This window comes from Mytilus edulis, chromosome 6, assembly GCF_963676685.1.
Source record: "Mytilus edulis chromosome 6, xbMytEdul2.2, whole genome shotgun sequence".
NCBI lineage: Eukaryota > Metazoa > Mollusca > Bivalvia > Mytilida > Mytilidae > Mytilus > Mytilus edulis.
The window spans coordinates 85,088,779-85,103,189 of NC_092349.1; the positions used below are offsets into that span (position 1 = coordinate 85,088,779).

A 14,411-nucleotide genomic window follows, 5' to 3' on the forward strand; every position below is an offset into this window, starting at 1 on the left:
TGATAGAGACTAGACAGGTCAAACTACAATAATTAAAAAAAAGTTATATAAAATCTTTTCCAACATATACTTGATATTCAAGATACTAAATATTACAGTATTTATATAACTAGTTAAAGTAGTTTACACACTATTATTTAATTTAAATTCTGACCTTTTAGGGGAGGGGGTTTAGTTTTTCATGTTAGGGATAATATCAGTTTCTTTATTTTGATGATACTATCTAAAATCAACAGATACAACATAGAAATTTATACATGTACTTTAAAATAAATGTGTAAAAAACAAATATTATATTTAGGTTCTGTGAACTTGATGTAATAGATATTTGCAAATTACATAGTCTTGGTTATAAAATGTATCCATTCATTAATGTGTGCTATCTAGATTTAAGATTAACAAATGATGATTTATCTAAATTTCTTCCTTCATTTAATGTTTCAAGATTTCAAGATTTTAATCTGGAAATTTTATCAGTATACTCTTTCATCAATTTGGATTGAGTAATGTTATAGCAGGCAGATGCAAGATTTTAATAAATACAGGAAACATTTGCAGATTATTACAATTGCTGCTTTTTTCCAATCATCAATTTTGAACAGAAAATGTTTGAAAAACAAATTCTATAAAATAAAGTTACTGTCATTTCTTGACCATAGAAGTTTCCCAAACCTATTCATATCAAAGGCCTTATCTAATAATACATAATAAATGTCATGACTTCAATTTTCTGAGTTTTATGTCATTGGGAGCAAGTAGATTGTTGGTCTTTGGTTGTTTTTCAAATAAATATTGAAATAAAAAAATTAATTGGACTCAGATCATATGGTGCAGAGGAAGTTAAGTCCAAGTTCCTGTGGATGAAAGTTACTAGGATTGTGGTGTATTTTGAAAGAGTGGACAATTAAATCCTAAATGAGAGAGCTAGGTTAACATATTTTGTCAGGAGGAATGTGAAATAAGAATATACATTATCAAAGCCAAGTGATATTAGTTAATTTGGATGTAAAAGGACTCCAATGTTGGAGTGTTTCACTAACATGAAACTCATCTTTGCCATGAGTTTTTTATTACATATATGGTTTCCGGTTTTGAAAATAGTGTAGAGAATATGTTACAGTGGAAAGAGGTTTATAGCATTAAACTAAATGGTCTCATCACGAATGACAAAATATATAGCTGAAATCAGCAAAAATTTTTGAAAGATATTCTACGTTTGCAACTCTAAATAACACACAAGAGATTAAAAGTTAATCTGATTGTCATATGACCATAAAACTGTAGGACTTATGCATTCATAGAAGTATATTTTATGTATATATGTTACCATCTATGCCAAATAGGCCTTTCAGTGCTTCTGTCCTAGGATCACCAAACGGAATGGCCATCCATGGCATGGAATCAAAAAACAGATCAAACGAGTCCTGGCTTCTGTCTGAACTGACGAACACAAACTCCATATTCTTCCCATTTGACTTTAACAGCTCATAAATTCTTATCAACTCTGGGGTAAAGGCTTTACATGGCGGACACTGAAAAAGATAATTATGAAATATATAACCATGGTAACATTTTATTATTGTATATGAAGTTTGTCAATCTTAAAGAAACGGTTCTTCTGAACAAAAAATAATTTTGTTTTAAACTTAATGTCAAAAGTATTGCACAGAACCAAGTGTCACTTTTATATATACATATATTATTTCTGCATACACTTGAATAACAATGTGACAAAAGTAAAGTCTCATAAACCTCATAATTGTCAAACTTTTTATCAACTGCATAAGGGCGCACCAACACTTTTGTACAACATGGATGCTCTTAGGAAGAAGTGGAAAAATAACAATAAAATGGAATGACAGAAGAGACAGTGAAAATCTCATCATCTGTTTACAGCCATCAAGTAAAATTTTGTCCCAATTGGCCAATAGAAAAGCTTTTTATAAAAAGCAGGGAAAATATTAAGAATATCTCACAGATAGTCAGCTGATCTAAAAGTGAAAATCTTATTTCCAGATGTGAGAAATAAATGATGATTTCAAGTAACCCCACGATCATATATAAGAATGTCATCATAATGACAAATGCTTTCTGTAAAATATCATAACTTACTTTATATTCTCATTTATCTTAAATCAGTTACACTGGCAAAACAACTCTAGGATTGTAAACTTTACAACAATCAAAACACATTTGTTAATAATCTAAGAATAATAAGAATTTAATCACACAAAGTAAAATGGAGGCACAAAATAATCTAAGAATAATAAGAAATTAATCACATAGTAAAATGGAGGCACAAAATAATCTAAGAATAATAAGAATTTAATCACACAAAGTAAAATGGAGGCACAAAATAATCTAAGAATAATAAGAAATTAATCACATAGTAAAATGGAGGCACAAAATAATCTAAGAATAATAAGAAATTAATCACAAAGTAAAATAGTAGAGACAAAATCCCAGTTTTACAGATAAATATTCCATTAAGGAGTCAGTGATAAGTGATTGGAGGGATGATAATGAATGGTCTGTGAAATTATCATTGATGAATTTATCATATCAACTATAAAAACATAACCCATTCCTCTAACAACCCTTTAAAATATATTAAGATCCATTTTGTTACTTCTGTAATTTTATTTGGCAATTGTCAATGGCAGTCAGCAGGGTTTAAGAGCATTAGTTGTTCGACATGTTAGTCAAATGGGTTTTGTTAAGGAGGCTCAAGGATATAAAAATTTCAGAAAAAAATCAAACATTTGTTTTTCATTACAAATTTTATGTATTTCCTTTTTTAGTTGTTACTTTATCATATGGTACAAAAATCATTCAAAACAATCAATTCGTGTTGGCCCTAGATGACTTTCAAAATGTATACATCATTTAAAAAGTTCCAAATTATCTCCCTTTGGTGGAAAAATGCCATTTTTTGGCTCTAAAATGGAAATATCTTTTTCAACTCATCGGTGACCTATCTTTTTTAATATAATTTCCATATAAGCTGTACTTAAACTAAATCATTGTAAAATTTTAGCGATTTCTGTAATAAATTTCTTTTTTTTATTTCGATATTACCTTTATTTCTCCTATTACTTCAACAGAAAAAAAACACCTTTACAAAAATGTATGCTTCTTTCGAAGGCAGATTGTGAGCGCAAATGAACGGTGACCCCACTTTTTTATTTTATTTTTCTATTAACTATAAGATAAAGTTCATTTATAGAAAAATATAGAGAAATCCTATATAAATGATTTAGACCCGCGAACCCCCTTAAAATATTCTGTCAATTGTTTTGGTCTTTTGAAAAATGTTGTTTGTGCTAGAACCCTATACCAAGAAACTTGTTTTGCATGTGCACATATAACAATTGTGGTTTTTATCAAACGCAACATAGGTTTGAACGTTGTTTTCAATTTAGACTTGTTTATATTTTATATATATATATAACATAGCAAGCAAAGTCACTGCAGTACTTGTATTCAGTCTTACATATCTTATGGACTTTAGACAAATGGCTGTAAAATAAATTCACATAACCAAAAGTTTCATGTGACTAATAATCATAAATAACATAAACCAAAACTGACTTTATTATGAGCTTATAGATGTACTAGAGAGCCCTGACACTGTTTCAAGACAGATCATCTAGGACATTTTCTCCTTAAAACTAAATATAAAACTTGACAAACAGCTCTGACATGATTTCAGTTACTTATAGGTTGTAATCTTGACCAACCAATTATGAATGAACTTCAGGTTTGAGGTCATTTACTGGGCTTATTCAAAGGCTTGTCCACAGTACCAATAGGTCAAAATGTTTGTCAAATTTGATGTTTGCTTTTATTACTTCAAACTGATCAACTGGTGAACATTTGTAGCTCATTGCTAGTAAAAGGTTTTTAGTATCAAACAAGTCTTATATGATAAAAAAAATATTCTTAATGCAGTGTTTGTCATTTCTTTCTTAGTATGGTACTGGTAGAAACAAAACTTATACAATCAGGAATATCAAAAGCCTTTTAAGGTATGACAAGGATATGATCCATCATTATGACAGTTTATAATTAATAACCTTATTGATTTAGCTCTTAAGTTATCTCCCTTTGATATCAGTACTTCTTTATAGAAACAAGATTTTTTTTAAACGCAATAGTCTTTTATTCAACATAAAACAATGTTTAGAATTCTTAACTGTTACTCTGTTATTTTGATGACATTTTTCATATGTACTACGAAATTATAATACACTATAAATGTGGTGCACTCAAAGCACTTTTCTATCTGGAACCTTCAAACTCAAAACTTTGAAATAGATATCGATATAAAAAATTGTTTTAATTCATCTGAAGCTAAATGACCAAAAAGGAACTAAAAGACAAGAGTCTACCAGCAGTCATATTGACCCAGTGCTTGAAAATGCACAAAATACATTTTATAAATTGGGTGCATCCTAAGAGATATAATAGATTTACTGTCATCAGCAATGCCAAAACTCTAAACTTTGAAAGTCCAGGATTTATATACATGAGGAACTTTGTGAGTCATATCTTTTTTTTTTTTATTAAATTTGTGATCCTAACAGTAATAGTAACTTAATAAATTAAAATAGTTCTATAAACCTTCACATTAAAAAGAGAACCACTTGACTTGGATTGTAAGAATATTTGTTTATATTACTGCAATTGCTTAAAACTAACAACCTAGCTTTTACTAGCAACAGATAAACATCCCTTCATGCAGTTGATAGGTTTTAAGATATTATACAATTACTGTCTTTTGATGAGGTAAATATGTAGTTTTATTGACTTTTGAAAAACTGATATTCACTGAGGCCAACGGCCGAAGTGAATATCAGTTTTTCAAAAGTCAATTAAATCACATATTTACCGAAACAAAAGAAAGTAATTGTTTTATTCCATATTTCGAGAGAAATGTATGTAATGGCAATTATTTACCAAAACCAATTGTACATCAAACGTTTTTAACCAAAATTATGCACGTAAAAGCACACGAAGTTTTGCGCAGTGAATATCCTTTTTCCGCAGGTGAATATGCTTATTTATTCAAAATCCCTTTCATATCGAAAAACCTACTAATATTTTATCAATATGGAATAAGAATAATTCATATACTGCAACCTGGAAACACATTTTAGCCAATATTGGTATTGTGACCAAGCCTTTCCATTAGTACTACATGTATAACAACTTTCGATTACATGGAATAATAGAAGGTGTAATATCTATATCTACAAATGTGTAAGAAGGCAGATAAAGACATGGTCAAAGTATGATTTCATAACAATTTCTGAAGGTTGACCATTGAATAACATTGCTTCCCGTAACCTTGACTTTCCTGATGTGCCCTTAATGAAACTCACTTCAAATGCATATATATGGGAAAACAATTGCACAAAGTGCTAACCAGATGGAAGCAATATTGCAATTCAATGATTTGATGGATGACTGGATATGTGTTTCATGTCTAGTGTCAAATTGCATGTGCATGTCATGATGAAAATATGTTAATTTGATATGAATATGAAACCTGCTTTGTACTAGATTAACATGGAATCAGAATTTCTAACATGTTAGTGTACACATTAACAGTCTCTGTGCATACATATATCACCAAACCCGAAACCTTTGTCTGATCACCAAATAAAACAGAAAGTTGTTTTCTTGACAGAAAAGCAGCAAATACAAATTTTCAAATCTATGGCTTTTAACACTTTTTTTTTGCTCAAATACAAATTGAATAATGAGTCAGACGTAACAGACTTATGATTTTTTCTCCATTTAAATTATCTTATAATTAACCCACTATATAAGAGCATGTATACATTTTATATTATTTCAACATTTATATAGCAATGTCTTGGTTGAAAGTTTGAGTAAGGTTACCTTGAAAACTTAATGAAATGACCTATAACAAAAGATTGAACCTTACACATTATAGTACAGTTCCAAAAATATTGCTAACAAGAATGTGTCAATGCACGGATGCCCCACTTGCACTATAATTTTCCATGTTCAGTGGACCGTGAAATTGGAGTCAAAACTTTAATTTGGCGTTAAAATTAGAAAGATCATATCATGGGGAACATGTGTACCAAGTTTCAAGTTGATTGGACTTCAACTTCATCAAAAACTACCTTGACCAAAAACTTGATCCTTGAAGCGGGACGAAAGTACGCACAGACAAACGAACGAATGGAAGAATGAACGGACGAACGGAGGCACAGACCAGAAAACATAATGCCCCTCTACTATCATAGGTGGAGCATAAAAATGATTGCCAGGTTTTTATTCATGTTTTTAATGCTACTGGGAAATAAGACTAACTTTTTTTGTCCATTCTCGAAAAAATCACAATTATTTCTGAATTTACAGTACTCATGAAATTGTATTATATAAAAATAACTTGTTATTTCATAACTTAAAACTAACACAAGTTACTACTTGATAAATTCAAACAGATTGGATTGGCTTGAAATGAAATGAAAAAGCACTTTGAAAAAATCTTGTAAATTTCCTATTATTTGAAGAATCATGTGAGAAATAGTTGTATTTCTTTGCTGTTGTGAAAATAATGTTATTTTAATAAAGAGATGCACTGAGAATTACAGCTATAAATATTATATAGAAATTCCTTTGATGATGCAATCTCTTTCAAAAGTAATTAATAATCATATCTTTACACCTTCAACAATATTTATGTCTGCTTTAGAGCTCATAAAATCCTTTTTTTCACAAAGATGACAATTCCTGTAAAGTTTTCCAGTGCTCAATCAGTCTACAATTTGTAACAAGATTGTGATATTACGTAACTAAAGGCTGTACCTGAAGAAGCTAGCTTAAGCAATGATCACTTATTTACCTATTGTTCATCAAATCTACTGGACCCCCGTTCATAACTGTTCTCAAAACAACAACAGTTTATGAAAAGTAAAATCACAAAAATACAGAACTCCAAGGAAAATTCAAAATATAAAGTCCAAAATAAAATGGCAAAATAAAAAGCTCAATCACATCAAACCAATGGATCAGAATTGTCATATTCCTGACTTGGTACAGGCATTTTCTTCTGGTTTAATAGCTAGCTAAACCTCTCACTTGTCTGACAGTCACATCAACAAAAAATATATTGACAGTCATCATAAAAAGGCGATATATATACTGTATTATTTATTTAGGAATACCAACAACACTTTTCATTGATTTGGTTGGTATAGATTTACCATGATCTGTTATGTTCAAGGCAGTACATATTTTCTTTAAGCTTGTATGAAACCTTTGGCAAAACCGTGAAATCAAAAACCTACAGGATTACAAGTTTTCATAACTGCCATAAATATTGATTGTTTTAAAGGTGTTTTTCAGCAAATCTAGATTCAATCAGAATTTCTAGCATTAAAAATTTAACCTCCATATCTTCTGTTACAGTTTTCAAAAAAAAATATAAGGTCAAACCTCAAATTGGTCAAACATTGTCATTAAAGGGCTATAACTCCCTCTGACAGGGCTCAATGCTATTTAATCAACATTTTGTCCTGTTCCTATGTTAACTGTAGGATATTTTGCTTTGATGAACTTAATGTGACAAAGAGCACAGAAATGTCTCTTCATTAACATTTGTGGAATTTTATTTTAAATATAAGATTTATATTCAATAATCAACAAGTCTTTCTCAAACTAGGAAAACCAGTATCAAGAAAATAAAAGAAGCAAGAGGATACAGGGGAGACAATGGTATGTAAAAAACAATTCCTTCCAGACACCTGTATCATAATACTGGATCTCAGTAAAAGTCAACACTCAGGTGTATACTAAATGCTCAGAGCAACCTAATATATATACTTATTATAACAATACATGCAGCTCTGTATCAGGTGTATACTAAATGCTCAGAGCAACCTAATATATATACTTATTATAACAATACATGCAGCTCTGTATCAGGTGTATACTAAATGCTCAGAGCAACCTAATATATATACTTATTATAACAATACATGCAGCTCTGTATCAGGTGTATACTAAATGCTCAGAGCAACCTAATATATATACTTATTATAACAATACATGCAGCTCTGTATCAGGTGTATACTAAATGCTCAGAGCAACCTAATATTATTAGTTACATAGTGTGCTAGTGACCTAATACGGTTTATATGGGGTCAGTAAATTCCATATGGGGTGAGAGCGAAGCTCGAATCCCCATATGGAATTTACTGACCCCATATATACCGTATTACGTCACCAGCACACTATGTAACGAATTTATCTTACCGACTATCTTAACGTGTGAAATTAAGACTAGTGGTTCTCAAAATGAGCAAGTCTGCAATACTGTAAGCACTAAGAAAATACTTCCATTGATCCTACAAAAACAGATGCCAACAATAACTTGTAAGGTTTAAATGTGTTTTATGAATTTGTTTCAATCTTAATCATCAATTTCTTCGTCTGTTGGAACTTTTAAGATTTTATTTCTCAGTACCGTTTTGTTTTTTATAAAGGGACATAACACCATTACTAACCGTGTATGAAATAAGCCCCGCCCCCTTCTTACCTAATAAGGAATATAAAGGGACGTAACTCCACTACTAACCGTGTATGAGATAAGCCCCGCCTCCCTACTAACCTAATATCAAATATACACGGTTTGCACGCGGACGCTTTTAACCAATCATATTCCTGGAAATGTATAGGAGGTAAGATAAATATACTTATTATAACAATACATGCAGCTCTGTATCAGGTGTATACTAAATGCTCAGAGCAACCTAATATATATACTTATTATAACAATACATGCAGCTCTGTATCAGGTGTATACTAAATGCTCAGAGCAACCTAATATATATACTTATTATAACAACACATGCAGTTCTGTATCAGGTGTATACTAAATGCTCAGAGCAACCTAATATATATACTTATTATAACAACACATGCAGCTCTGTATCAGGTGTATACTAAATGCTCAGAGCAACCTAATATATATACTTATTATAACAATACATGCAGCTCTGTATCAGGTGTATACTAAATGCTCAGAGCAACCTAATATATATACTTATTATAACAACACATGCAGCTCTGTATCAGGTGCATACTAAATGCTCAGAGCAACCTGATCTATATACTTATTATAACAATACATGCAGCTCTGTATCAGGTGTATACTAAATGCTCAGAGCAACCTAATACATATACTTATTATAGCAATACATGCAGCTCTGTATCAGGTGTATACTAAATGCTCAGAGCAACCTAATATATATACTTATTATAACAATACATGCAGCTCTGTATCAGGTGTATACTAAATGCTCAGAGCAACCTAATATATATACTTATTATAACAATACATGCAACTCTGTATCAGGTGTATGCTAATAATGCTTATGATAAAAGATACTTCTCGTCATCAGATGATATATCACTTATCATGCATAACACAAATAATTTCTTTGATTGGGTGTAAGATGCAAATTTTTCCCTGAAAAGCAGACGTTTGTTGTCATGGGGACATATAATATTTTGATTGAAATGATTTATGGAATTCTTTCTACCGTAATTAAAGCTGTTGTTTAATTACATCTATAATTAACAGCATATCGTTTGTAACAATTTAATTGGTGAAAGCATATGTTTCCCTTGAACCATCGTCTAGGATAGTGTTTTGTTTGGCTCACAGAAAAATGGAGATTCCCAGACAGAACAAACAATATGTAATGAGGCATGTGCATTAATTATCAAATCATCAATGTAACTCTATTAACTGGAAACATTGTGCATTGTTTTAACTATTTATTGTAGTCAGTGAAGTACAGGGTTGTTGACAAATTGAATTATCTTTTACAAATCATGCATTTTCAACAACTTCAAGATTGAGGATTTTTAAGATTAAATGATATTGAAAGAATCCCCAATACTTAGTTTATCAATTCATTTCTTTATAAATTGTTTCTATTATGAGAAGGTGGAAAGGGTCTATATTATCAAAATTTGATTGTCTGTACCTGGTCCTTTTTGTTAGGCACCATGCATTTATAAAACTGTAAATACTAGATATCATATAAGGTAGACATTAATGTTCTGAAAACAGCTTTCTACATTGGGATAAGTGGAGAGCGGAGAACTATAGAAAAGAAACCCTCAACTGATTAATTTAAAGGGATGAAATCAAATTTGTTCATGAATGAATTACATTAGAATCTTCATTATCACATTCACTTGATATCTCACAGATGTAAACCCATATATGGAATAAATATCATGTATTAATTATATACAATATTCAACGCTTTTTCCGTAGACCACTTTTCAGAATGTTCTCATAGTCTATAACCTGATACAATTACTAGTAACAATTTTCTAATAAATTTCTTAAGTAAGCAGACCTACTCATAGTTGTTCAAGATAAGAAATATTGCCTTTAAGTGACTTTTACAATTTATAAATAATAAAGAAATGCTAGACTTATGATAACCAATATTGACTATAAAGAATACCCCTACAGTGACGGTACTATATCATCTAAGCAATATTTGTCTGTTGCTAGATATCCCACTACCTAAATGTCAATAGTTTAACATTAACCTGGAGCTTTGACCTTAACCCAGGGCCTCACAAACAGAAGACAATTAAGGCCATTCAAATTTATCAAGTAAACATACTCAATCATCAATAAAGATCTAGTAAATAAGGTAATCAAGATAATTTCCCCCCACATTAGTAAGGTATATACAACATGCAGTCAAACAAGAATCACATAATTTGTCTACCACATGTTAGATCTCTAGTAAATCAACAAATCCAGGAGCAATTCATGTTTTATATAAATGTACATCAAAAATATGGCAAATTAGTGAGCACCTTTCGCTAATGAAAGCAAAAACATTATAATGAGAAAATTCACATGTCGCAACCATCATATTCTGAGTGATAAGTCTGCTGTTTATTCTGATAACTACTTAATAGCATGACAAAATAGATTATATCTCTATTTCATAACTCTGAATAATTCATACCCTGTTAAACAAGTCTTCTTCATAGTCAATATTGGTTATCACAAGTCTAACTTTTCTCAGATACTGGTAGTTCACTATTGTATAACAACACTTTTACAGCTCAACTTACATAGGCGGATCCAGGGGGGGGCCTGGGGGGCCTGGGCCCCCCCTTTCGTGGGAAAAATTTAGTTGATTATATAGGGAATCATTGAAGCATGACTGGAGCGGGTCCCCTCTTAGGTCAGTCAGCGGGCCCCCCCATAGGAAAAGTTCTGGATCCGCCACTGACTTAAATTTACAAGTATATATATATAATATTCAAGAATACAGATCCTAGCCAGAAGGTTAACATACAAAACATATTGTTTATAGTTAACCAACCAACCCACTTATTCTAAACTCTACTAAATTATTTTATTATTCAATATCTAAATAACTCTTGGTAAATAATAGTTGACATAAAATGTTTTGTGTTTTCATCAAAATGTCTGCCCCAGACTAACATAGCATTATTTTATAGTTGCTGCCCAAGTTGTCCCACCTTGCATAACCAACATGTGGATGAAATGTTCATGGTTCACTTATGTTTTATTTTTAGCAACAGCAGCCATGTTTGTTGATGGATCAAATCCCTAGATCTGGTTTTAAACTTGGAACATTAAGGTAAAGTTTGGTCAAATTTGTAGTTTCACTCAGAGGAGAAGATTTATTTTAAAGTTTACAGTGACAAACAGAAAACTACTGACAAGGACTAAGACTCAAGTTATGGCAAAAACTCACTTGGCCTTTTAATAAGTTCTGTGAGCTTCAGATTTATAGAAACTTGATTATCAGGTTATAAACTAAATAGTGGGTTAAATTCTGGATCTAAGGCGATTTTACTGACAACATGGATGAAGTAACAAAAATAGCTATCTGTCAAAAAAAAAAATCTAGATGTGAATTTGATACAGTTTTTAGATGTGTTAGCTCTAATGATTCTTAAACAATTATATATTACATTTTAAAAAAAAAATAAAAAAATAAACATAAGTTGGGTTTGTCTTTTTTAACTTTAAACAGATGTAACATTATTACAGTAGGTTTTATTACTGTTATACATTCTGTTTTACTATTAAATATTCTGTTTTACTCCCTACACACATGTTCTAAAACATTGTTTACAACACAGTAGAGCTGTGAAAGTTCTACCAGCCGCTATATTATGTCATGTTAGACAAACATCATTTGAAAATCCACATACTGAGATAGCTACATTCATCAGAATGGTAACAAAACAATTGGTAATAGGGTTTTTATTCACATGACCTTCTTAAAAATTATACAAGAAACAACTAGAGGCTCTAAAGAGCCTGTCTCGCTCACCTTGGTCTTGTGCATATTAAACAATGGACACAGATAAATTCATGACAGATAAATTCATGACATAATTGTGTTTTGGTGATGGTGATGTGTTTGTAGATCTTACTTTACTGAACATTCTTGCTGCTTACAATTATCTCTATCTATAATGAACTTGGCCCAGTAATTACAGTGGAAAATATTTTCTAAAAATTTACAAAAATTCATGAAAATGTTAAAATTTAACTATCAAGGGCAATAACTCCTTAAGGGGTCAATTGACTATTTTGGTCATGTAAACTTATTTGTAGATCTTATTTTGCTGAACGTTATTGCTGTATACAGTTTATCTCTATCTATATAATATTCAAGATAATAACAAAAAACGGCAAAATTTCCTTAAAATTACCAATTCAGGACAGTAACCTAACAACAGGTAGTCCGATCCATGTGAAAACATCAGGGCAGATAGATCGTGACCGAATAAACAATTAAACCCTGTCAGATTTTCTCTTAATGCTTCGGTTTTTGAGTTATAAACCAAAAACTGCATTTTACCCCTATGTTCTATTATTAGCCGTGGCAGCCATTTTGGTTGATTGGCCAGGTCACGTCACACATTTTTTAAACAAGTTACCCCAATGATGATTGTGGCCAAGTTTGGTTTAATTTGGCCCAGTAGTTTCAGAGGAGAAGATTTTTGTAAAAGATCTACTAAGATTTACGAAAAAATGGTTAAAAAGTGACTATAAAGGGCAATAACTCCTAAAGGGGTCAACTGACCTTTTCTGTCATGTTGACTTATTTGTAAATCTTACTTTGCTGAACATTATTGCTGTTTACAGTTTATCTCTATCTATAATAATGTTCAGATAATAATCAAAAACAGCAAAATTTCCTTAAAATTACCAATTCAGTGGCAGCAACCCAACAACAGGTTGTCCGATTCATCTGAAAATTTCAGGGCAGATAGATCTTGACCTGATTAACAATTTTACCCCTGTCAGATTTGCTCTAAATGCTTTGGTTTTTGAGTAATAAGCCAAAAACTGCATTTTACCCCTATGTTCTATTTTTAGATGTGGCGGCCATCTTGGTTGGTAGGCAGGGTCACGCCACACATTTTTTAAACTAGATACCCCAATGATGATTGTGGCCAAGTTTGGTTTAATTTGGCCAAATAGTTTCAGAGGAGAAGATTTTTGTAAAAGTTAACGACGCAGGACGACGCTGGACGCAGGACGATGATGGATGCAGGACGACGGCGGACGCTGGACGCCGGACGCAAAGTGATGGGAAAAGCTCACTAGGCCCTTTGGGCCAGGTGAGCTAAAAAAACATCCTTACTGATGAACTTTTAATATAATAATATTTATGAGGCAATACCAGAAATCAGACTGTTATATAATAAGGCTTTTATAGGGGAAATTGTCTTGTTTCTTCGTTTATATTTCTTTATTTGTTAGATGACATACTTTCTAGGTTATTTCGTCCTTGGGTAATGTTGTTGTCTTATTGACCTATATACAACGTCTCCTTTTATTCATACTTATTTATAGTAAATATTTTTTTCAAATTCTCCCTTTTAACTTATTTTCTGTGTTCTGTTAGCTAAATCAAGCAAAATGGCCTTTAATTTTTGAAAATTGGTTGAGTAATGAATATTTTATGAAGGTTAGCAGTTGACACTGAGACGCAACAAAAACTGATTTTAAAGAAAGGTGCCAAGTCAAAGTGTAAAATCTTGTCTCTACCTCAATATTTAGCAAAACCTTAAAAACTATACCTCTTTTGTCAGTTTTTTAATGTTGAAAATATCTTAATAAGATCTCTGATGATGCAAAATAGTACAAAATTTAGCAATTTCAAGCATAAAAATGTTAATCTTTATGCTTATCGCATATCAAAGACTTGATTAAAAAACTTGGTGATAGGGAATCAATTTCTTACTTCTGATTTAACTATACATTTGAAATATGCAAAAATGTAACATGAAATCTTGATTAAAACAATAATTTGATGTATTCGCAAGAAAAAAACCAA

The 14,411-nt window shown here is 31.2% G+C and overlaps 1 protein-coding gene across 1 annotated transcript in view; it reads right to left on the reverse strand.

The window, feature by feature from the left end:
• LOC139528744 (nucleoredoxin-like) overlaps positions 1-14,411 on the reverse strand; it is a 55,474-nt gene that overhangs the window by 20,122 nt on the left and 20,941 nt on the right. Inside the window, exon 3 of the mRNA XM_071324889.1 lies at positions 1,328-1,532. Coding sequence (XP_071180990.1) covers positions 1,328-1,532 — 205 coding nt within the window. The remainder of the gene's footprint in view (positions 1-1,327; positions 1,533-14,411) is intronic.